Source organism: Hippocampus zosterae, chromosome 6, assembly GCF_025434085.1.
Source record: "Hippocampus zosterae strain Florida chromosome 6, ASM2543408v3, whole genome shotgun sequence".
Classification (NCBI taxonomy): domain Eukaryota; kingdom Metazoa; phylum Chordata; class Actinopteri; order Syngnathiformes; family Syngnathidae; genus Hippocampus; species Hippocampus zosterae.
The window spans coordinates 22360912-22386737 of NC_067456.1; the positions used below are offsets into that span (position 1 = coordinate 22360912).

General features: G+C 42.3%; 2 protein-coding genes across 4 annotated transcripts in view; one reads left to right on the forward strand and one right to left on the reverse strand.

Moving 5' to 3' along the window:
• The window catches only part of LOC127602307 (golgin subfamily A member 7-like), a 362070-nt gene that overhangs the window by 114438 nt on the left and 221806 nt on the right, over positions 1 to 25826 (forward strand). The gene's annotated exons all lie outside the window — the stretch shown is intronic.
• The window catches only part of unc5db (unc-5 netrin receptor Db), a 293387-nt gene that overhangs the window by 13584 nt on the left and 253977 nt on the right, over positions 1 to 25826 (reverse strand). For both annotated transcript variants that reach the window (XM_052068215.1, XM_052068214.1), the window contains 5 exons: positions 23303 to 23474; positions 12865 to 13092; positions 9791 to 9940; positions 6895 to 7059; positions 3103 to 3281 (listed from right to left, as the gene is read on the reverse strand). In XM_052068215.1, coding sequence (XP_051924175.1) covers positions 3103 to 3281; positions 6895 to 7059; positions 9791 to 9940; positions 12865 to 13092; positions 23303 to 23474 — 894 coding nt within the window. The remainder of the gene's footprint in view (positions 1 to 3102; positions 3282 to 6894; positions 7060 to 9790; positions 9941 to 12864; positions 13093 to 23302; positions 23475 to 25826) is intronic.

Genomic DNA, 25826 nt, shown 5'->3' on the forward strand with positions numbered 1-25826 from the left:
GTCAAGCTGAAGAAGGAGTCTTATCGAGCCTTTATGGCCTGTGGGACCCCAGAGGCAGCTGACGGGTACCGACTGGCCAAGCGGAACGCAGCTTTGGTGGTCGCCGAGGCAAAAACCCGAGCATGGGAAGAGTTCGGTGAGGCCATGGAAGCCGACTTCCGGATGGCTTCGAGGAAATTCTGGTCCACCATCCGACGTCTCAGGAGGGGGAAGCAGTGCACCACTAACACTGTGTACAGTGGGGATGGGGCGCTGCTGACTTCGACTCGGGACGTTGTGAACCGGTGGGCAGAGTACTTCGAAGACCTCCTCAACTCCACCAACATGCCTTCCTTGGAGGAAGCAGAGCCTGGGGACTCTGAGGTGGGCTCTCCTATCTCTGTGGTTGAAGTCACCGATGTGGTTAAAAAGCTCCTCGGTGGCAAGGCCCCAGGGGTGGATGAGATCCGCCCAGAGTTGCTCAAGGTTCTGGATGTTGTGGGGCTGTCCTGGTTGACACGCCTCTGCAACATCGCGTGGTCAACGGGGAGAGTGCCTCTGGATTGGCAGACCGGGGTGGTAGTCCCTCTTTTTAAAAAGGGGGACCGGAGGGTGTGTTCCAACTACAGAGGGATCACACTCCTCAGCCTCCCTGGTAAGGTCTATTCAGGGGTGCTGGAGAGGAGGGTCCGTCAGGAAGTCGAGCCTCAGATTGAGGAGGAGCAGTGTGGTTTTCGTCCCGGCCGTGGAACAGTGGACCAGCTCTACACCCTTAGCAGGGTTCTCGAGGGTATGTGGGAATTCGCCCAACCAGTCTATATGTGTTTTGTGGACTTGGAGAAGGCGTTTGACCGTGTCCCTCGGGGAGTTCTGTGGGGGGTGCTTCGTGGGTATGGAGTACCGAACCCCCTGATACAGGCTGTTCGGTCACTATACCACCGATGTCAGAGTTTGATTCGCATTGCCGGCAGTAAGTCGGAATCGTTTCCAATGAGGGTAGGACTCCGCCAAGGCTGCCCTTTGTCACCGATTCTGTTCATAACCTTCATGGACAGAATCTCTAGGCGCAGCCGAAGCGTTGAGGGGGTCCGTTTTGGTGGCCTCAGTATTGCATCCCTGCTTTTTGCAGATGATGTGGTGGTGTTGGCTCCTTCAAACAGGGCTCTCCAACTCTCACTGGAGCGTTTCGCAGCTGAGTGTGAAGAGGTTGGGATGAAAATCAGCACCTCCAAATCTGAAACCATGGTCCTCAGTCGGAAAAGGGTGGAGTGCCCCCTCCGGGTCGGGGGGGAGATCTTGCCCCAAGTGGAGGAGTTTAAGTATCTTGGGGTCTTGTTCACGAGTGAGGGCAGGAGGGAGCGAGAGATCGACAGCCGGATCGGTGCAGCGTCTGCTGTGATGCGGACGTTGTATCAGTCTGTCGTGGTGAAGAAGGAGCTGAGCCAAAGGGCGAAGCTCTCAATTTACCGGTCGATCTACGTTCCAACCCTCATCTATGGTCACGAGCTATGGGTCGTGACCGAAAGAACGAGATCCCGGATACAAGCGGCCGAAATGAGTTTTCTCCGCAGGGTGTCCGGGCTCTCCCTTAGAGATAAGGTGAGAAGCTCGGTCATCCGGGAGGGGCTCCGAGTCGAGCCGCTTCTCCTCCACATCGAGAGGAGCCAGATGAGGTGGCTTGGGCATCTGATTCGGATGCCTCCTGAACGCCTCCCTGGTGAGGTGTTCCGGGCATGTCCCACCGGGAGGAGACCCCGAGGAAGACCCAGGACACGCTGGAGAGACTATGTCACCCAGCTGGCCTGGGAACGCCTCGGGATCCCCCGGGCAGAGCTGGAAGAAGTAGCTAGGGAGAGGGAAGTCTGGGCTTCCCTGCTAAAGCTGTTGCCCCCGCGACCCGGCCCCGGATAAGCGGTAGAAGATGGATGGATGGATGGATGGATGGATGGACAACTTTCTAGTTTTCTGGAATAAATCTGAAACAGCTCCTGACAACCGTAGAAAACGAATTAAACAAATTAAAAAACTGGTTCGACAGAAATAAATTGTCGCTTAACCTGAAAAAATCCAAGTTAATTGTTTTCAAACACCAAGCTAAACTTATGGTAAACTCAACTGAGATAGACCGAGCGTTTGAAACCAAGTTTCTCGGGTTAGTAATAGACTCAAAACTATGTTGGAAGCCACATATCGATAACGTAAAAAGAAAATAGCCAAAACCATAGGGATCCACTTCAAAACCAAGGATGTGCTAAATAAGAGATCTTTGTACACATTATACTCTTCATTATTATTACCATATATGACCTACTGTGTGGAGATATGGGGAAAAACAAACACACTCCCTGTTCTAAAACTACCAAAAAAAAGCAATCTGAATTATTAATAGATCAAAATATATGGAACCCACAAATCGGGAGAGCCGACGCGGGATGTCAAATCTTCCCGGTTCACTTCCCGTCGCTGGCACCAGTCATCCATTTCCTGTCGTCTTTAGGGTTGCACATGGACTATCCCAGATGAATTTTCAGTGACACAACGGACTGATCGTGAGGCACAGCAGGAAAACTACCAGTCATTCCAACAAATACTGCCACTGTCCAACATACAACAACAGTCGGAGTGGTCGCGCGCTTCATGAATCTACGAGTTCATGTGGTGAGAAAATATCTGTCTTCTCTCTGTGTTATATTTTAACAATCAATGAAAACATGCGGCCCGGTAGTCCAGTGGTTAGCACGTTGGCTTCACAGAGCTGAGGTACCAGGTTCAATTCCAGCTCCGGCCTCCCTGTGTGGAGTTTGCATGTTCTCCCCGGGCCTGCATGGGTTTTCTCCGGGTGCTCCGGTTTTCTCCCACATTCCAAAAACATGCATGGCAGGCTGATTGGACGCTCTAAATTGTCCCTAGGTGTGAGTGGGGCGTGAATGGTTGATTCACGGCCCACTGATTCAGGGTGTCCTCCGCCTACTGCTCAAAGACAGCTGGGATAGGCTCCAGCACCCCCCACGACCATAGTGAGGATCAAGCGGTTCGGAAAATTGATGGATGGATGAAAACACATTCTCTGTTATTGCAGGCAGGCAGAGTGCAGATCAAATGCGAGAGAGGCAGGTGGCTCACCGATCTAAGTGGAGTTTGTGGGCTAAGAGTTGCCAGTCCTTGCCCTTGGCATTGGCAGTGTCAAAGGTGGCGCAAATCCTCTGGCGGATGGATAAGGGGATTTTGAAAGCCTTGGGCCCCGTCTGAGAGGTGATGGTGCAGTCTGTCTGCATGAAAACTGGAACCAATTCCTTTTCAGTCTGGGGGGGAAAAAGAAGTGGGGGGTGACATGCTTTAATCCGTTAGTAAGTCAGATATGGGGGGTTTATTTTGCAAAAGTCACAGCACAACATGACACCAACACGTTTGATTTTAGACATAATGTAACTATGAATTGCCGCTTCTTTGTATTTTCTCCTATATGGAAGACACCATTGTCAAAACGATCTCATTCGGTACACATTGTTTCACACAAACAAAAACATCCAAATAATTGCTTGTCAGCTAATAGCTATCATATCATACGTCACACAGCTGTCAAATTACAAAATAGTTTTGCCGACATATTTACTCAGAAACAGCATTACAACATGTATCTAACAAATGTGTTTTCCGTGTTTAGGAGTAATAAATGTTCGGATCTCTCATTGCATGTGAGATGAATGTAATGGTATGTTTGATCCAAAGTAGAATGTATTGCATATTTGGAATGCATAGAAGAGCCTTGAATAGAAACTTTTGGCAAAGTGGCCAAACGGGTGAAGGCTGACAGAAAGGAGATGACTTTGCAGTTTTCCCCAAGTAACAGGAAATGTACAAATAACATTACCGTAATTGCCCGAGGGGGTGTGATTTTGCAGCAAAGAGTATGAACCACCACAAAAAGCAGAAAACATTACCTTTTGGAATGATCAAACGAGGAGAGGCAACTTTTTACAAATGTTAAGACTGCTGTTTTTTGTTTTTTTTTGTAACTTTCTCCAGAAAGGGTTTAAAAGCATGCGCTTGGAGCATTTGGGTTTTTTTTTTCTTGGACGTCCGTGAGCTTCTTTCTCAGATGGAGCAAATGGTTCAGTTGCTTTGACAGATGACATTTCATTCCTTTTTGCTTTCTGTGTGAGACTCAAGGTAGGTTGGAGCAATTTTGTTATCTATTAGGCTTACATATTCAAAAATTCAATGCGAAAAACAGACTAGGAGAAAAACTGTGTGATAGAAGAGAGAACCTATTCCTCCTCGGCCCAAAACGATTTTAATAAATTTAGATTGTTGTGGACTTCGGGGAATTGATCACCGGCTGTCCACCCAAAAAGTGGATTTTTTTCCAGGCATTTTTTGCACTTTCGAATTGGCGCATCGTGAATTGTCACCCTTTTCATCTGGACTTTTGTTGGTATAGTTAACCTTTTTGAGGGATTTGAGGGAGGGATTGAAGTGACTAGATCTACAGTATTTTCATCCCCAAAAGCGATTAGCAAATTGTCATTTTATTTTCCTTTTATTCCCTTGTACCTGCTCTTACTTATTTTCAACAATTTTATGTGTTCCTGCTCTGCTATTAAAGCTTTCATTATATATTTTACTCTATTTTTTGTCATTATTATCACCTGGACTCTTTAGTGAATGAACAGCTATTCCTATTTCACGGACTTGCCATAGAGGAGCCTCGATTGTTACTTTGGCTCTGGAAAAGATAAAACAAGTCCAAGCGGTCCTAACAAGAACTTATCAAGATCTGAACAAGTGCAACAAATCATTTAGAGAAAGCGCTACTGTGAAAAGTTCAAATTCTTCAACCATTTCATGCACCATTAATGATAACCTGTAACCTGATAATTTGATAAGCTGTATTAACCACTGTCCCTAAAAGGGATAAATGGAGAGTTGGTTGGAATTGTTCTATTCCCTCGGTAAGCGAGACTTGCTAATATGCAGACATTCCCGTTTTACCTGGTAAACAGCCCACAACCGCCTACATTTTAAAAAATATAGATGCATGGCTGTCATTTTCAAATATGAAATATTTTAATTGGTTTTACAGTATTCCAATTCGACAAAAATATTGACCTACTATATGTAAATTATATATGTTCAAAACAACCATCCTACTAGATGGCAGAAGGTACAAAAGTAACGTGTGTGTCTCTACATTATATGACATCGTTGGTTGGTGAAGATGGAAGATTTTTTCTTCAAAGTAAACCTTATCTATAATGCACATAGTACATTTTTATCAAAACAATCTAAACAGAGTCAATTGTACATTTGGAAGAGAGCAGATTTTAGTCAAAATATTTTTACTGTGTATGAGCTAATTTATGCATCCACGTGGGTGGACCATTGAAGTTGAATTAGCATTTTCATACTCGATGAAACTTAATTTTAAAGTCTTTGTAAAGTGAAAGTAAATAGATCTTGTAAGTCTGACACACCACAGAAAAGCACAAAAAAGAAGGGTAGCTCCTTCAGCCAGAGAGACTGTTACACCCGCGCTGCAAGAAGGAGAGACACCGCCGCTTGTTCCTACCGACTGCTGTCAGGCTGCTAAATAAAAAAATAGTCACAATTGTAAATAGCACAGCCACCTTATCTATATCTATATTTATATTGCACTTACCCGGTAATTGAACTGTGTACAGCTCTCTCTGAAACATTTATTTTTGTGCATGCAAACACTTTGTTTTTCTTCTTTCTACAACCCAATTTTGCTGTTGCAGACTGTAAATTTCCCCAGTGCGGGAAAAATTAAGGATATCTTAAGTCTGAAAAAAAGATTGTGGTTTAATTCAATGATTTGAAAAAAAAAAATCAAGTGCCAAGTAAAATTGGTCGATGAATTTTTACGAAGTCACTTTTTTTTCCTCCTCAAATTGAGATGTATTTAAACATTTTGGAGTACAACTGTTCCCCGGGCTACTGAAACGGAGGTAAATCTTCAGAATGGATCAAGATCTCTTCACTTGGAGTACACGAGGCTTGAATCAAGGTCAAATGTCAAGCGTCAGTCATGTTCCCATCAAATAAAAGTTGATTTTAATGGTTTGGCGTCCAATTAATAAACGATGTGAATTTTACTCTCTTTGCATTATTATTATCAATTCAAATATTTTTGTCCATCAGATCCATTGTCTTTTGTTATTTTTTTGATGCACTCATTTATAATTGCCAAGATATAGGGATATTTTTGAAGTGATGTGAGGAAGAACGGTTTCTATTTCGAACAGGCATCACAGCTCGTCTTGATTGTGTTTGCGACAGACTTCTTTTAATTAACATATAACTAAGCTAATCAGCTCTACCACCGCCGTGGATGGAAAAAAAAACATACTTTGCTTGGTTGTCACACCTGACGATGAACTCAAATCTACTCGGGATGATGAAAGCTTTGTCGAGTTGAAGGCCTTGGGGCAAGACAAGCATGGAAGTGACTGAGTGTGAAAAAAAGACTCGTGAGCAGACGAGTATCACTCTCCTCTGCCTAAACAGCGGCTTGTCAAGGTGCTCTTGAATAAGGATTTCAAACTCCGAGCTGCTCCAGTGGAGCTGCTCAGCCGCTGACAGATGACGGTTGTTGCTCTGAGAAGCTCCCAGGTGTTCATGCATGTGAATGTGAAAATTTTCTGGACAAAGTGTCTCTCTGAATAAAGATGAGTAAAGGCATGGAAAGTGCTAGACTGCTGTTATGGATTTACTGTACAATTTTGGGGGTGTGGGGTGGGTGATATACTGGTGTCCTCACTCAATTACTACACAACGCACGCTCAGGAGAGCTTGTCCTGCTGACAGTGAACACACTGCAGGAAGGTTACGCAAAGGTCGAGCAAGAAAGTACACCGTCCCGTCCATCTCCCTCCCACAGCCAAAGTGGCTCACCTTGCCAACAGCTGTGTAAACCTGCAGAATCTGTTCATGGCCTTTAACCTGCCGCACGCTGATTTTGCAGGAGAGCTGGGTGGCGGCTGGGCTGTATCTCTCCAGGGAGAAGGCACAGTGCAGAGGCTGCTGGTTGCTGCACCACACTTGGGGGAAGGAGAATTCCTGCCAGCAACATATAATGACAGAGTAAACCACAGCGGTACGCAAAAAAACATGACTCATCCTCACGGAAATCTGCATCTTATTATGTGACCTGTCAGTTCTTCTCAGGAGAGACTGTAAAAACAGTGTTGACCTGCGTTTCCTTGCTGAAGACCCGACCCTCGTGATTTTGATCTTGACTGCAAGGCATAGTGCAAAGCAGCAGGTATTATTCGGTGAAAAGTAGGGGGAAGGCGTGGAGTACAGGCGAAAAAAAGCTCGGATGCTCTTTAGCACTAAAAGCTGAATTGACGTATGGCACAAAGCTCGGCTATTATTCTACACCTGCTCCACCAAAGCGAGGCGTGCCTGCTGTCCCGAGGCACTCATAAATAAAGCTGTTGGGAAGGCAGAGGACTTTGAAGCACACAGTTTTCGTCCCACATTCACTGTATTTATTTTTTGGGGGAGTCAGGATACAGCTCAGCAGCTCTGCAAATTTCTTCCACAGGTTAAAAAAAAAGGAATAAATAAAACAGTGGTGGTTGAGTGCCGCAGTCTGTGCTACTTATTAGATATCGCATGTTCCTGATCCTGAAAAAAGAAAGATGTGTAAGAGCAAGATTGATATTAGAGCTGGAGTTCTCAACTACGTGTTTGCTGGCAAGTGAAAATCACAGCAGGTTTTGGAAAGACATACAAATGAATCTCTCTCAAACGTTGCAAGTCTTTGTACAGAATGCGCTAGCATTGGCATTGCAGCAAGCAATGTCCTGAAGGCAGTGGCCTTAACAATCATCAACATTTTGAAAAACTCATTTGCCGTACCGCATTTTCCACACTAAAAGGAGCACTGGATTATGAGGCGCACCGTCAATGAATGGCCTATTTTGTATTTTTTTCCCCAGATATTGGACATCATAAGATGCAATGTACAATGCATCCACTAGATGGAGGTACGCTCAAGGAAATGTCCACAACACTACACTACACTACACCCTGATTTATATAACGACGATCAGATGTCAGTAAAACGTATTTAATCAAGCAGCGACACAGTTTACTTAACCAACAGCTCTTCAAGCTCTTCCGTGTTCAACTGCGAAACAGATCGCCTTAAGTTCGAACTCTGCGTTGTAAGCATGTCTGTAGCAAGGAGCCATTTTTGGGGTCGAAATATTAACGTAATGACCATACACAAGGCGCATCGGATTTTAAGGCGTGCTCTGAGCTTTTAAGAAAATGGAAGGCTTTTAGGTGCACCTTGTAGTGTGGAAAATATTCTATTTGTTTGGGTCAGCTGTTTACAAACTCAACTCAGGTTGAGACAGCAGTCAGATACAATTTTGCACATAAAAGTGTTTTTTGTTATTGTAAAGTGTCCTTGGGTGTCTTGAAAGGCGCTTATAAATAAAATGTATTATTATTATTATTATTATTATTAAATCCCATCCAGTGACAGCAACTAACCCAGTCAGCTACTACTTGCCACTGTATTTTTACTTGGATAGCATTAAAAAATGCACAAATCAATGTAATATTGCCCTCAAATTTAAGAGGTGGGTGCTTGCTCAAATGCACATCAGTGGTAGTCAGGAAACACTGTAGTCACTCTCCACCGACCATCGTTTGTTGTTTAAACAGCATGTTAATGCTGTCAAGTCTTTATGCTGTTCAGTTTTGTTCCCTTTCATTCCTTCCATTGTTTGCTTTTGATGGCACCGATTTTGATTACACTCAGGGAAAGACAGCAGGAACTCGCATCTGCTGTTCATTGCTGACAAAAAGATGAGTCTGAGGGAAAATGTGCATAAAAGACAGTCGGATCAGACCTCGCCAGTGAAGGCGGTCATCTGAGGCATATTTTGATCACTCATCACATTTTTAAATGATACATTTTGCAAAGTAAAACTCTGCCACTCGACAAAACAATACTGTCTACTGCTCATAGAAGATGTTTAACCAGATATTTTTAATGCAAAAAATATTGCTACTATTTTATGGAGTATCTATTAAATAACACATTCCAACATACTGCTGAGCAAAAAACGGAAATATTGTTTATTCTCATTGTTTCTTGATTCATATGTTTAATTGTCATAATTGATTTTCTTAACAGAAAGACATGACTTAGCAGGCATATTTTTATTAAATTATTTTAATGATAATAATAATATGATTTCGGACTTTTCTCAGAAGACAAATGAGCTGCCTGAAATTTGAGAAGAAAAACACGACCAGTAAAATACGTTAAACCATTGAGAGATCAGTAAAATGGAAGTTTTTGGGGAAAAAAATGTAACATTATTATTTTAGCTTTATAATTATAATAATTATTATTATTATCATTATTGTTACTATTGTGTTTTTAAGACAGATGGTCACATTTAATTTGTTGAGCACTGTCCGTACACAGATTGAAGGAGGAAATTAGTGATGACATCGGTAGAATTTTATTTTTTTCCAATCTCCATTTAAGACTAATTTCTGCACTCTTGCATTTGGTTCAACCACAGCGAGTCTCATGTTCTGCCTCACCCAGACAGAAATGGACCTTAACCCGTTTACTGTCGGTTTTCATCCTTTTTTTTTTTTTTTCAAATCTAAAATGTGTCTGTGCACTGAAGGTTGGGAAATAATACAGTATACAATTTGTTATAGTGTCGATAAGCATATCGTGCCGTTTGCACTTTTATGAATATTAATCAGGCATGTTTGGGGAGAAGAGCGTGTGAATTACATTGACCATTACCTGACAGGTGGTAAAGGGCTTAATGCTCCACAAGAACTGGGGGACATCGTGAATAGACACCTGCAGGCTGAAGGTGTTTGCTCGAAAAGGCAACATCTTTGGCTCCTCGAGGAGCTGACCCCCTCTGCTCTTCTCTGCTGCCACCACTCCCTGGGTGGCAATGGGGAAGGGAAGAGCAAAAGAAGAAAGAGTGTTAAAAAAGAAAGTATCAGCGAGTAAAATGACGGCAACAGAAAATAGGAAACAAAGCATTTTGCATAGCAGTACAGATACCCGTTGCTAACTCTTTTGTTGCTCAATTCCACTTACAGTATTGCCTTAAAGTGTGTTGTTGACGAGCGACGGACTTGGTCTCCACATTAACGAATCCTCCAACTTGCAACTTGTGCTCTCCTTTCCACAACTCATCACAGCGGAATGATGCTTGTATTCGATGGTGTTGAAACATTTTTGCGCGTTTGTCAATGGCACGGGTCTGTCTCCCAAATTGAATTTGTGATGATGACAGAGTACGTCTGCTGTTGCCTGCAGGTGATTATTTATCATCGTTGAGTGTCCCAGTGGGATGGTTTCATGTCTGGCCTGTCTCTCCTCGAGCATTTCAATGATTGCAAACACAAGTGTAACTGATGTGAGGTCACTCTGATTGAGAGCCTGTACATGAACACGATGGCACATCCAGGAAGAGTGTATTTGTTTTGAAGAATGTGCTTGAGGCAAATTGCATATTGTCATTTCACTGGGAATGGAAACGACAAGAAAAGTGTGAGCAAAGCAAACATAGGGTGTCTCATTTGCTACCTATCTGCATTTGTGAATGCCCACTGCATTGCTGATTTTCTGTGTTTTTCGTTGGAAAGCATCCTGTAAACTTTGACAGGTGATTAGCCTACTTATACAGATCTGAAATTGTCAAAATGTCACCAGAAAATTAAAATTTTGCTTTAATGGAAAATGTGTGCTTGGGTGTAAAAACGTTTCATTTCGGTGCAAGCCTAATTTACCATGTTTGGGAGTTTAGCAGACTGAGCTGCACCATGCTGGGTGTTCAGACGGATTCGAGGGTGTTTTCTTTGACAGGCCCCTGGCGCATCTGACAATATGGTTACAGAAGGTAGAGCAGCTACCGTATTTCTGCACTAGAAGGTGCTTTGAGTATAAGGTTTACCTTTAATGGCCCGTCGTGTTTTTTTTCCCTCATACAGTCTGAATAGCGTAGCCTCGCTATGCAAGGTATCAGCCTTTATTCATCACATCTTCGGAAATAAAAAAAAACCCTCAGAGATGTTTGTATTAAATCAGGCTTTGTGCAGAACCAGAAAGCAGTTTGTGATTACTGCAGCTCAAGAAACACACAACAGAGACGTGGCGTTAGGCAGACAAGAAGCCAAGGGATGCACACTCGTCTGGCATCTGCTCGGAAGGCATAAACCAAATTCAGGAAGCCAGCTGCTACTGACGGCTGTGATATGACAGAATGGTGGTCGCGAGGAAGAATGAGTCTCAGGGCTGAGCTATCCTGTTTAGTGAAGTCTCTCAAGGGATCATGTGGAACCTGATTTCCCAGATGTTCGCTTAGGGGATCTCAATGCTTAAATCATCTCTAATCTGGGTTGCCGATAGACAAATCAAATTAAACATGATAACTAAGTATCGATCTACATTTGACTGTCACTGATTATAGTACTGAGACCTTTGTCTCCGTGTCAAAAATGTCTAGCTGTAACACAATCAGTGGAACAATTTCTCAGTTCAGCGTGCAATCTACATAACTGCAAAACCCCGGTTGGCAGAAGAATAGATGCTATATATTTGGTGTGTCACGAAAACCGTTTTGAATCAACAAGATATGGGTGCACTTAAACGAATTGCATCATTCCGCTTCAAAATGCATCGAGATCTGTATGGAATCATCTTTTTTTGGGGATGTACAATCGCTTAAATGGGAAAGGCCACATTGATAGTCCTGACAAATCCGTTCAAGAAACACAGAACATCATACCCTCCTGTATTGAGCCATACCACACTGATTCAAATCTGAATCCCACTGAATCGAACTGAATCAAATAATTCCACTTTAAAATGAACCGTCCTTGTATTTCATCACACGTATCAAGATACATATGGAATTGTATTTTATTGGAGAATTGCACACCATCCTCTCCAGTGTGTGCACACATTTTGGGTTTTTTTTTCTTGCTTGTTACTTATTAAGTATCTCATGTTGTAAATTACCAAAGCACATTGAACAGAGCAGAGAAGTCTGGCTTTTTGTAGGCTCATTTGCATATTAAACAGTGAATGGGTGTTCAGTGGTGGGGGAGTCTTTCTGCAAACAGAAGCTCAGCCAGCAAAAAGCATGGACCGAAGGGGAAAGAGAATTGAAGAATCTCGTGAGGATTTGATGTGGTGGTTGGGTGGGGGTGGGGGGGGGGGGTTGCATTTGTTTGAGAGGGAATGGCCCCTACATATTGCCAGCCCTGGAGCACAGAGGTCCGGATCCAGGCGCCTTTCTAGAAAGACCCAGTGGTTTCCCTTTGACTAGGGTCTTTTTTTTTAAATCAACCTTATTTTACTCTGGGATTTATTCAAATCAAATCGAATATTGGATTATGAAAAAGGATGCCAAACAGAAGTTTGAGTCGTTACTTTTTCAATTCAATGCCTTCATTCAATTGCCTCTATATAAATAAATAGGAATGCTAGACCAATTTGACCGTTATTAATACCGTATTAAACACAGCATGTATTGTGGTAGTCATTATTGCTACATCATTTCATTTGGGGAATTTATAAATACGACAGTTTTTTTTCTAGAAAGCTCCCATTTTAAGGCATCTGGATTACAATTTTTAAACTGACACAGTTGTGGCTGCTAGACAAAAAGAAGGTTCCAATCGACGTCTATTCGGAAAATTAATAGGGCAGGTGCTGGCTGATTTGCAAATGTGAAAAGTAACTGCTCGTAAACAGCACCACTCAGTGAGATGGCTCTGAACATCATCTTTCCCAAATGGTTTCTACCAGTTCTTTGTTTGATGGATGTGGGCAATAAAAGTGTTTGTTTGCCCTACCTGAAAGGCATGTGGCGTATCATCGACGCAGTACACCCGCAGGCTGTAGCTCATGGAAGCTCCCTCCATGTTGCCAAACACAGCCAGCTTCAACCTCTTGATGGCAGCCTGCGTGAGGGGTTCACCCACCAGGGCGTATGAACCTGGCTGGCTGAGCAGCAGGTGGCAGCTTGTGGATTCCATGAGGCAGTAACAAGAAGTGGATTCATCCTCCACCAACATCACCTCCTAGAGCACAAGAAGAGAACATTGTCGGTTTGAACCTCTTATGAAGTCCTCTGAATGATCCCAGCGATTGCAACATCCCTTTCATTTTCAGCGACGGCAGGGCTCAGTGGTAGACTAAGAGCTTTGGTACTCCATCCTCGGCTGTTGTAACCATGCCGATGGATGCCCAACATATTGCCACATTAATCATGAGTCAAATCATTCTAAAATAGACACATGAATCCATGTTACATACGGTTTTCAGCAATAAACCAAAACATGCATTTTTATCCTTCAATATACCGAGGCTGCTTTTATAAAAATCCTTTAACACGCTTACATTGATATTTTGTTTTAATTCAAAGAACAACATCCATCCATCCATTTTCTGATCCGCTTATCCTCACAAGGCGCACTGGAGCCTGTCCCAGCAGTCATTGGGCAGTTAGGCGGGCAACACCCTGAACCGGTTGCCAGCCAATCGCAGGGCACACAGAGGCGAACAACCATCCACGCTCACATTCACACCTAGGGACAATTTAGAGCGTTCAATCAGCCTGCCATGCATGTTTTTGGAATGTGGGAGGAAACCGGAGTACCCGGAGAAAACCCACCCAGGCCCGGGGAGAACATGCAAACTCCACACAGGGAGGCCGGAGCTGGAATTGAACCCGGGACCTCTGCACTGTGAAGTCCACATGCTAACCACTGGACTACCGGGCAGCCGCTTTCCAGTATGCACTTGCATATTCCATGCAAAACTAGATATTGCATCACAGGCTGCCCACATTTTGATGCCATACGTGCCAGAAAAGTCCTGTCTCTGAAATCGCTTCCTCTGCATCACTATCTCAGTTCAAACTCTGTGATGAAGCTTATTCAGCTGTAAATTTTCTGGAGCTCATTTTTGGTCTGTTGGTCAAAGAAATGACATGAGAAGAGTGACGAGTCAAATGAGAGAAAGTTCCTCCTCTACACATACCTGGCTGGGTATCTGGCAGACACTGAACAGTCAAAACAAAGTACTGTTTCTTTTGGATCTGAAAAGCTGCTTGCCCACATTAAAGTGTCTGGGTCAAAATGACCCACAACATCATATTTGTTTTCAAACTGTGCACAGACATCCCACTACACATCAGAGTGTCCAGATTTTACACACCAGTTCATGACCCTAGATGAGGAAAAGTCACTAAATTTCATGAAGAAAAAGAAAGGATATCTAGTGCTTTGGTCACCGCAAAAACTGAAACGGGTCAAATTGGTCAAATCACAAAAAAAAATCCACCCAGTTGGTGTCTAATCTCTGGGGAACAAAAAAAAACCCCACTTCCTCCTCTAGTAAAGATGTTTGAACATAGCCTAACACAAAATAGTCATTTTGAGAAACATAATGTTTTATTTATGAGAAAGCTGCATTCTAAGCAGCACTTCATTATTTCCAACCAGAGAGAAGAAATTGTCGATGCCGATCTTTCCTCCTCACTTCCGTTCCAACGTTACAATACACCCAACATTTGTTTTAAGGTGTTGGAAGCGAACAAACATCAAAATAGCCTAAGATGTCACAAATGAACCAAACTGCATTTCAAATGATCATGGAAGTTATTGACTCTGCAATTACAAGAAAATCACAGGAAAATAAAAGATTGTTTGAGTAAAACAGCAAGGCTCAAATTAACTGTTTTCCTCTGAGGGGCAATTTTGCTAATCAATTACTTAATTTGAGGAGCAAATGACTAAATTTGAGGAGCATTTTTTTAGCAGGATAATCTCAGAGACCTGAAACATCGGTTGAATTAAACAGTAAAAATATGACAAAATTATGTGGGGGTTGAATGTAGGGCTGCAGGTATCGGATATGTCACTATTTTACTATCCTACTGAAAATTCTCGAGAATAATTATGTATTAGGAAAAGAATATTTTTACTGAAGACATTTAACTGATTAACAAACAACTAATTGTTTTCCTTTTTTCAATATATCAATTCACATTACAATCACATTGTGCCAAGCAGCACATTGTATTTTATTGTCTAGAAACATTAGAGTGGGGTAATTACTAACAAATATCAATTTCAACTTCAAACTAGCATTTAGCAAGTTAGTGTTCAGTGATTTCTGTGACATTTGGCAGCTCTGTGTTTGCCACATAAAACGTTTCAATTTGTCAGAGGTGCAAAATGCAAAATTTGAACTGCTTATTTCGAGGAACGAACCGCTTTGTGCATTTTAATCCTAGCTACCCTCCTCATCTACAAAAAAAATTAACCATCAAATGTTTTATAAGACCGAAACAATCCTTGAAATATGTGTGATGATATGACTGAATAGGTGCAATGGGAAAAAATAATGTTCTCTGGACTGATGCCCTAGGAGCATCCTTTTTTTCACTTGTAAAAAAAAAAAAAAAAAAAAAGAGGAGCATTGAGCCATCCACAGTCTTACTCGCAGCCACTGTGCATGACAACAAACTTCTATCATTTGGTGCTGGTGACTGACCTCATTTCCAAAGTCATGCTTTTTATGAGGTATCATTTTATCAGGCGCTTGCTATCATGAAGTTTCCCTAAAGACAAAACTATGCAGAGTTGTATTATTATTATTATTATTATTATTATTATTATTATTATTATTATTATTATGGTGGCGCGGTAGTCCAGTGGTTAGCACGTCGGCTTCACAGTGCAGAGGTACCGGGTTCGATTCCAGCTCCGGCCTCCCTGTGTGGAGTTGTTCTCCCCGGGCCTGCGTGGGTTTTCTCCGGGTGCTCCGGTTTCCTCCCACATTCCAAAAACATGCATGGCAGGCTGATTGGACGCTCTAAATTGTTCCTAGGTGTGATTGTGAGCGTGGATGGTTGTTCGTCTCTGTGTGCCCTGCGATTGGCTGGCAACTGATCCAGGGTGTCCCCCGCCTACTGCCCGAAGACGGCTGGGATAGGCTCCAGCACCCCCCGCGACCCTAGTGAGGATTAAGCAGTTCAGAAAATGGATGGATGGATGGATTATTATTATTATTATTATTATTGGTCACAAGCTATAGGTCGTGACCAAAACAAAGAGATCGCGGATATAAGTGGCCGAAATGAGTTTTCTCCACAGGGTGTCCGGGCTCTCCCTGAGAGAAAAGGTGAGAAGCTCGGTCATCTGGGAGGGGCTCGGAGTTGAGATGCTTCTCCTCCACATCGAGAGGAGCCAGATGAGGTGGCTCGGGCATCTGATTAGGATGCCTCCCTGGTGAGGTGTTTTGGGTACGTCCCACTGGCAAGAGCCCCCGGGGACGACCCAGGACATGCTGCAGAGACTATGTCACAGAGCTAGAAGAAGTGGCTGGGGAGAGGGAAGTCTGCGCTTCCCCGCTATAGCTGCTGCCCCCGTGACCTGACCCCGGATAAGCGGTAGAAAATGGATGGATTATTATTATAAATATTATTATTGTTATTATGAAAACACCAGATAACTTAACCTACCAAATGGTGTACCTCTGCATTCGATCACTAAGCTCAGAACTAAACATTACAACTTCTTGAAGAAGTAACAAAATTCTCTGAGAAGGACGTCTGTTTATATTGGAAAAAAAAGAGCAATGAGAGCAATCTATAATGGTGGATACCTTCAGCACACAAATGCATTGCTTCTACGATATAACGTTTTAAAATTGTTTGACCTTGTGAAATTGAAAACTCTACAATGAATGTATAAAACAAGACATATCTTACTGCTATATCCAAAATGTTTTCGGAGAGAAAGGGTGGCTGTCATTGGAGGCGAGTATATAACTTAAAAACAAAATAGTCAAGGAAAACAAACAAAAGCTTTTATCAACTTGTATATACAGTGAACGTTTAAAACAGACTGACCAACAACGATGTCCAAAATTACACCGGTTCAAAAATAAATATTTCTGAGTCGTAAAAAGAAGTCTTCTGATAACACCCCGTTTTCATAAAATGTGTCTTTCAACAAGCACTTCGGAATTTCCCCTGATTGTGGCGTATATTAACATAACCCGTCTTGAACATAATACCACAGTCTCAGAGTTTTGTAGTGCACGACTTGGTTAGATCCCCCATTTTGAAATGTCGTAATAACCACTTTTGTCGGAATTTCTCTTGAGCTGGATGTTTCAACTGATGGAATAGACAAAACACCTAATACAGGCAGTGAATGTTACTAGTCACTCTTAATTTTGTAATTTTGTCCTGTCTGCTGTCTCATCATCATCACCCGTTATGTTGGTTTCTTATTGAAATGAACAGTGAAGTAAGGAACAGGTAACAATCCAACTCTCTATTATTCTTCAGGACAACTCCCAAAGTCATACGGAGACCAAATGCAGAACACACCCTTCCTGTTCCGGTCTACCGCCTGAAGCCATCTGCGTAATGTTGTCTCTAAGGATTTACAAACACAAGCTCCTTCCCCTGAGGCACAGTGAATAAGAACCAAATTTATATTCATACGAAAGAGTCCTGGGTTGGATCTTCAATAACATCGGAATCATACTGTTAAAATTTACATGAAAAAAAAACAACAAAACGGTACAATCGGCCCAATATTGACAACAAAAACACATAGACTGCCTCAAATGCCATCAAATGAGGGACACCTCTTGCCCCACCTTCTCTCCAATGTTGCAGTTCAAAATCTGGTGTCAAAAGCAGTGTTGAAAATAGATGGGTGGACGGAGTGTTAAAGTATGAGTGGGAAATCACAGAGAGAATCACCAAAAACATGTCATCATTTTCTAAGTTAGGTAAAGCATACCATTTCCTTACCCGTTCAACACCTAAAACTGCTTCTTCTCATCTGGATTTTAAAGTTCACACTTGGTATTCATCCGCTCAAAAAATAGTTATACGCCTCTAGTGTTTTGTAAGCTTTCATCTGGCAGTGTGCCACCGAGCAGGTCATCAACACTAGGGAGTAAACAATGTCGGGATAAGACACACTTGGCTGAAAAATCAGCCATGGACAGTGTGTAGGGACCGATTGCTCCACACAAAGGAACTTTACACCGCTATCGCAGTTGTAAATCAGCTGGCGAGTCGTCAAAAGACTTTGAAAATGCCATAATAAAACAAGTTAATGATTGCTGTTAACAGCTGTGCATGAATGTGTGCAGCGAGTGTGTAACCACCCAAGATGGCTGTGGTAGAAAAAAAAAGAAGACTTTCCAGAATGCCCCTGTCCCACCTTGTCACCATGGAAATATGGCACGAGAAAAACTCTAACCGGCGACCGAAGCATTAGGCTAATAAGACCACATTTTCCCCATGATTCTTAGACACAGAAACAAAAAGTGGTTCTAAAGCCAGTAAAACGAAAACGGACTCCTGCTAGAGGTTAGATGCGGATAAGAATGAGAATGAAACGTAACGGATAGGAATTTGAATTAAAGGCAACAAACTGAGAAGCCAACATCCATCCACACATATATAAAGCACACTGGATTAAAAGGTCTTCTGTCGATTTTTGAGAAAGGATTTTAATTTCCACCTTAAGGTCTGAAAAATATGGCACAATTAGCATGAATACATTACACTAAGGCCACCCCGTGGTCCAGTGGTTAGCGCGTTGACCTCACGGTGCAGAGGTACCAGGTTCAATTCCATCTCTGGCCTCCCTGTGTGGAGTTTGCATATTCTCCCCGGGCATGCGTTGGTTTTCTCTGGGTACGCCGCTTTCCTCCCACATTCCAAAAACATGTATGGCAGGTTGATTGAACACTCTAAATTGTACCTAAGTGTGAGTGCGGATGGTTGTTTGTCTCTGTGTGCCTTGCGATTGACTGCGATTGTTTCCCGTCTACTGCCCGAAGACAGCTTGGAGAGGATCCAGCACCCCCCGCGACCCTTGTGAGGATAAGCGGATCGGAAAATGAATGAATGAATACATTACACTCAATAACAAAATTACAAATGAAAATACTCTCTGCCCTACGTTCCAATAAACCACAAGGAATGCTCCTGACGCAAATATTAGTTATGAGCTCTGCATTGTAGAGCCCAGGGGCTATACCCGGACAGCCTGCAGTCTCTGATGCGCTTTCACAGTAAAGTGAAGTCCAAGTAAAAACTATCAAACATGTGCTGCTTTTATATTTAAAGTTGCACTTGTATTTTATGCACGCACATGCAGACTAGTAAGCTTACAATTATACGCTTATACGCTCATAAATTTGTTTAGAATTTGTTGGTTTGCATGTTGGCCCGTTTCTCCCCTTTCAAAAATGAATTGCCCACCCCCGCTTCAGTTATTTCAGCACACATTGGCCACGCATGCTTGAGAAAAATGAATTTGTCATTCATTTGTCACTGGGACCTGAGAAACGACAGCACAAACGTGCTGTTTTAAGATTGAGAATTATAATCTTTGCCAAAACTAAAACATCATTGTTGTGGCTGAAGCTTTTTGTTACTTATTTACATATTCATTTCCTTCCTGAATATGGAGAGCTCAAGTAAAAATACAGCCAAGAAGAGACACAGTGGAAGTCACATGAAAAGGGTGGACCTTTTGCATTAGCACAAGCTGACTAGTCGACATCATCATATGCTGTCGTATCCACCACAGAAGTTTTTTGAAAACCAATTTAGCATTTTTTGCAAACTCCTGCTCACTCTGTCTTCCTCCTGTATGTCAAACTGGCTGCTGTAAAAGTGCTCTTTGCAATATCAAGCCTTGAGGTGGCCAAAGACTCAAGCACTTTAGGTTGACACATGAAAGTGATGCAGTAGCTCTTAAACATTCGATACAGCCTCCATTTCTGCGTTGGAAAATCATATTTGCACCAAGAACAGACAATGGAGAAAGCAGCCTTCCTCTAAATAACAAGCTCTTTTAAGTGCTGACAACCACCACAACAGCCAGGGGCAAACCTGCGGTATTCATTATTCTGACCCATGTGTGGCTCGCTAAAACTTTTTGTCCTATTTACCGGTACATTTACATTACAGTCGGGCAAAATTTTTCTCCTCATTATTTTCACTACATTCCATAGTTGTCATCTTTCTGATGGTTACAGCTAAAAACCAAATAATTCGAGACAACGAGAGTTTCCCTGTTGCGGCTTTGTGGAATTAAATGCGACAGGACCTAACCGAGAATAATATAAAACACAGCCTCACTTGGAGAAGTCAAAACATTCTGACATTGTTGGAATATATGTCTTGCATATGCAAGATGAACCGAAGGCAAACAAAGTTATTTTTCACAACAGAGCGATTCTGAGAAAAAAGTTAAAATATCAGCTGAGTTGCAGAGATTGCCTGTGCCCTGGGTTGATGTATTGCAGGAAAACACAGCCTCACTGGCAGCAAATAACACCATGCTTTTCCGCCTGATTTGCTGACGTCTAAATTCGTTTTGCAGGATCTTTCCTGATCCACTAATCAATATTTTCCTTGTCTAACAGCAATTTATGCCCTCTATTGTAATTTCCTTACCATTCCCCCCACTGAATGACAGCAGCCGTGCCTCTTCCTCCCTATTACCGACTATAATTGTTCTTTTACTCCTCCGATGACATTACCTTTATGTGGCCTGATGTCACGCTGTGGACACAGGGATCAGAAAGGAGGATCTATCCGATCTCACACAAAGCTTCGGCTTTAATCGTTTGCACATAATTCACCCGTCACATGACCAGCTGGAGCTTTTATTGCATGCAGCTCATTGTTCAGATTCCCAAAGGTGTTGGAGCCTGTGCCAGCTGATGATGGACTGGTCGCCAGTCAATTGCCGGGCACATACAGTATAAGCAAATGACCATTCAAAGTCAGATTCAAACCTATGGAGAATTTCGAGTCTTCTTTGAACCTTAAATGTGTGCTTTTCAAATGCCAGCGGAAGCTGAGCAAGCGCGGAAAAAATATGCATTTGTCAATTGTCAATTACATGTAAAGCGGTGGTCGACTGGTTAGTGCATCGAGCTTACAGTGCAGAGGTTGTGGGTTCGATTCCAGCTCCGGCCTTCCTGTGTGGAGTTTGCATGTTCTTTCCGTGCCTGTGTGGGTTTTCTCCGGGTACTCCGGTTTCCTCCCACATTCCAAAAACATGCATGGTATGCTGATTGAACACTCAAAATTGTCCCTTGGTGTGAGTGTGAGCGCGGATCGTTGTTCATCTCTGTGTGCCCTGCAATTGGCTGGTAACCGGTTCAGGGTGTCCCCCGCCTACTGCCCGAAGACAAGTGGAATAGGCTCCAGCACCGCCCGCGACCCTTGTGAGGATAAAACGGCTTGGAAAATGGATGGATAATAGAATGGATGGAATTACATGAAATACATTTCATGCAGTCTTCTTTTTATGAAGAAGAAAAAAAAACTCACTTTCAGTGTTTGACCTAAAAAAGCAACAATTTTAGAAACTCATTCCAATGATTTTTCTTGTTTTTTTCCAAACAGATTTTGTCAGATCCACAAAGTAATATTTTGCTATTCCATTTTACAAAGGCTTGTCCAAAGTTAAATGTAAATTGTCTCCCTTCTGGCGATATCTTGCACAATGTGTTGAAATGTATGTGTTACATACAATGTATGTTGATTGTGTTGTTTTCCTTAAAACAACACCTGTCACGTTTGATTCTGGAAGTCATAACGCAGACTTGTTCTCTGTGAAAATAAGATTGAAATATCGATCAGTTGAACTGACCCCTGTCCTGAAAAGTATTGTTTACAACTTCAAACACTTCACTAGCTGTGTGGGCTTAGTATAGAAAAAAATGTGGGTGAGATTTAAGTTCAAAAATTGTTGTTACTTATGGTGAGACATGTGAAAACCTGGACAGAAACACAGACGCGGCAGAAACACAGACATACGGCCTTTATTAACGCTGTGGGGAGATTTGTCAAAGATTTCAAAATTGCGTGGTGTGAAGATCAATATTTTCACCCCCGCTGGACAGTAGCTCGGGGACTGTACGTCTCTAAATTTGGGGATGTTGCCTCAGACTGCTCATTTCAAGGCATCTGTGCCCCAAACAACTGCTGACTTCTCAGGTCTGACATGAGCTGCAGGTGATAAAAAATACATGTGGGCCGTGTACGATGAGGCACAATTTTAAAACACTCTGCTTCAGATGAGATTGTGTGGCTCTTGGTTGTGTACCTTTGAAAAAAAAAACTTTTAAAATATGCCCACAGCTGCTGGAGTTATTTACCACGGTTGTATGGGCCACAAAAACAGATGGACTTCATTGTCTGAAATAAACCCAACCAGATATCATTATGGTTGTGAGGTATGAAAACACCAGCAGCTGTTGCTTTATTTGTGTTTACCCTGCATATCTTTTCAGGAGAAATCCTTGGTTCTCTGAAAAGTGATGTGGCTATGTAAGGACAAGGACATGGAGGAAAGGAATACTGAAACCGATACAACTCACTTCATTTATCTGCATTTACCCTTGTCTGCATGTGTCATGCGGAAGGATCACAATAGAATAAGCAGAACTCTCGATGGAGAGAATCAAGCGATCTTGGCAACGTAAATAATAACAGACCCTGCCCACATATCTTTTGTTCAGCAATAACAGATAAGAATATGCTCATTGGAAACAGACAACTTTGTTTTAATTTTATGAATACAGGCTTTGTACAGGGTGACCCAAAAAGATGCATACCCATATTTTATTCGATAAAAAATCAATTTTTTAACGAATGTCTTTTCTGTTGCAGGACGTGAAAGGTGAACCTATGGATAATCGTTTTTAGCTATAGTTGCCCCAAAAATGCCTTGGACAAATCAGCAGAAGATATTCTCCCAGGAGATCTATTTTGCAACAAAATCATACCAGAGTGTACAGATTCAGTTTCGAATATGTGTATGCATCTTTTTGGGTCACCCTTGTATATGGAAAAAAAAGAAGTAAAGCCCCGTTACGTCTATTGTGGTTTGAATTCTCGCTATATTGGTGATATTTTTTGGTGTCATTACAGTTATTCTATTTGTTCATACTGCATGTACAATATTTCAACACCTTCAAAAATGTAAGTGCCATAAATGCTATAAAAAATGTATTTAAAAAGGCTACGGATGGATGAATTTCTATGTCACCGATTTACTTGTTTGGAGATGTGAATTTTGAATGTCACCACTGCAATGGAGGGGAAGATTACAGCGATATTCATCAACAAAGTGAATAATGTAAACATGGTGGAGAAAAGACAAGTGAAGTAGAGTAAAATGTCATTTGCACTTTGTTTGACAGGTGTCTGCCTGCTGCTCTTACCTCCCATTTACTGCCCTGGGTTCTCCTCCTGAGCTGGATGTTCCAGTTCTCAGAGTCCACCTCGGCACAGTGAGCCATGGTCATGGCCACTGGGCAGGATAGGTCCAGACCGGGAGGACCATACATCACCTCGGGGCTCAGGAGGATTTCACAGCCTTCCAGTGAATTGACACTAAGGATAGTATGACAAAGTGGGTCAGTGTGTGGAATACAACAAAAATAATCAAGTCATTATCCCACAGAGCAAAGCACCGGTTAAGAGTTTAGTTGGCCAAGTGAGTCTTGAGGCTTGATGACTTCTGTGTGTCTGTGTCTTAGTAGTTCATGCTCAATGTTGCTTATCGGATATCACATATAGTTATGTGACTGCCTTTTGGATTTTCAATTTAAGGTTGCACAACAAACTTGACCATGGTGTCACAGAGCTTATCTGGTGCTTGAGACTTCTACATCCTACTACATAACTGGACTTGCCTGCTGCATTATATTTGTAGAGGAAGCGACGGAAATCATGACAGAGGATGAGAACGCAAAGTAAATCATGGAGGCTTTCAGGCTTGGCTGGCCTTCAGCCCACCAACTCACGATACCATCCCTCAGCCATGCTATTGTTCCCTCAATGGACAATGAAATTGACCACATATGGCGCCTAACCACAGTGGACTGGTTAACACACATATCTCACAGTGCAGAGGTGCAGGGTTCAATTCCTGCTCTGGCCTTCCTGAATTTGCATGTTCTCCCCAAGCTTGTGGAGATTTTCTCCAGGTACTCTGGTTTCCTCCAAAATTCCAAAAACTTGCATGGCTTTTTCGCACGTTGACGGAACACTCTAAATTGTCCTTAGGTGTGAGCGTGAATGTTTGTTTGTCTATGTATACCCTGCAATAGGCAATCAGTTCAGGGTGCAACCTACCTACTGCCCGAAAACAGCTGGGATAGGCTTCAGCATGCCCGCGACCCTCGTGAGGATAAGTGAATTAGACGATGAATGAATAGATATCGCCCGAGATCTGCGCAGCATGAAGTGAAAGATGACTTCATTTGTTTTTACAAAATCGTTGTATAGGGACATCATGCAGGGACTAATGGTGCGAACATGCTATTGAGTCTCTGCAGTGGGCGGTAAGACTCATAGAAAGGGAGTGTATGTTTACCTACTATGCTTGGTGCCAGAATACCGCTCTTGTGTCCAAACACTGTTCTTACTGACAAGGTTTATCATCATTAAGTGCCGACCCTCCTAGCTTCTGAGGGAATCTAATAAATTGCTGGTTGCGGTTTACATACTCCACACTGCTAACAACAGTAATAGCGACTGACTCTATGAAATCTACTCAGCCATCAGTGAGCAATAGCGCACCCAGATGGTTTCCTCATCACAGCTGATGACTTCAACCACACAGATATTCCCTTCAACACTACACCAACATGTGGATTTTCCAAAAAGGAGAGAAATCACCACCACCACCACACACACACACCTGGGTCCCTCTGCTCACATTGCCATTATGCCGCAACCTGAAAACAGATCCACAGTGAGAGCCATCAGACCTGCACAAAAGGGGATATGCATGTGACCAAAGGAAGACTAATTCAATACGACAGGTTGGGGCATTTTTATATATGCATCCACCCAAGATAACCATACAGACATTAAGGAGAATTTAAAAATTGTTTACTACATCTTAAAAAATAATTTATGCTGTCCCTAAGTGCAAAACCACCATTCTCTGTGCTAACCGAGCTAACAGGATATGTTTATAGGCTAGTGAGGGGTGGAGACACAGCTTTAATAGACTAATTTGTGCTCGAGTTAGTGTTTGTGCGACCCTTGGCAACAACTGAAATTAAGCATTTGCGATAGCCGCTGATGAGTCTTTCACATCGCTGTCGAGGAATTTTCACCTACTTTGCTTCCCAAAACCTCAGTTTTGGTCTGCATTTCTGGAATCCCAAAAATTATTCGCTTCCTCTGCGCAAAGTGAAATCGTAATGGCCATGCTTTGCACCGGGCCCAGGAGAAAAATATGTAATATATGGACTAATCTATCTACCTATCTATCTATCTATCTATCTATCTATCTATCTATCTATCTATCTATCTATCTATCTATCTATCTATCTATCTATCTATCTATCTATCTATCTATCTATCTATCTATCTATCTATCTATCTATCTATCTATCTATCTATCTATCTATCTATCTATCTATCTATCTATCTATCTATCTATCTATCTATCTATCTATCTATCTATCTATCTATCTATCTATCTATCTATCTATCTATCTATCCATCCATCCATCCATCCATCCATCCATCCATCCATCCATCCTCAGTCAATATGTGTGTGTTCAACTTTATTTTTGGGTGACCACTCTTTTCAACGCCTCCAATGCAGACACACTCGCACACACAAACACACAAAAACATACTAATGAGAGGAGCTTATGCAAACAGGTGGGCTGCAAACAAAAGATGCCTTCAGGCATGACTCTTTGAAAGCACAAATGTTCACTC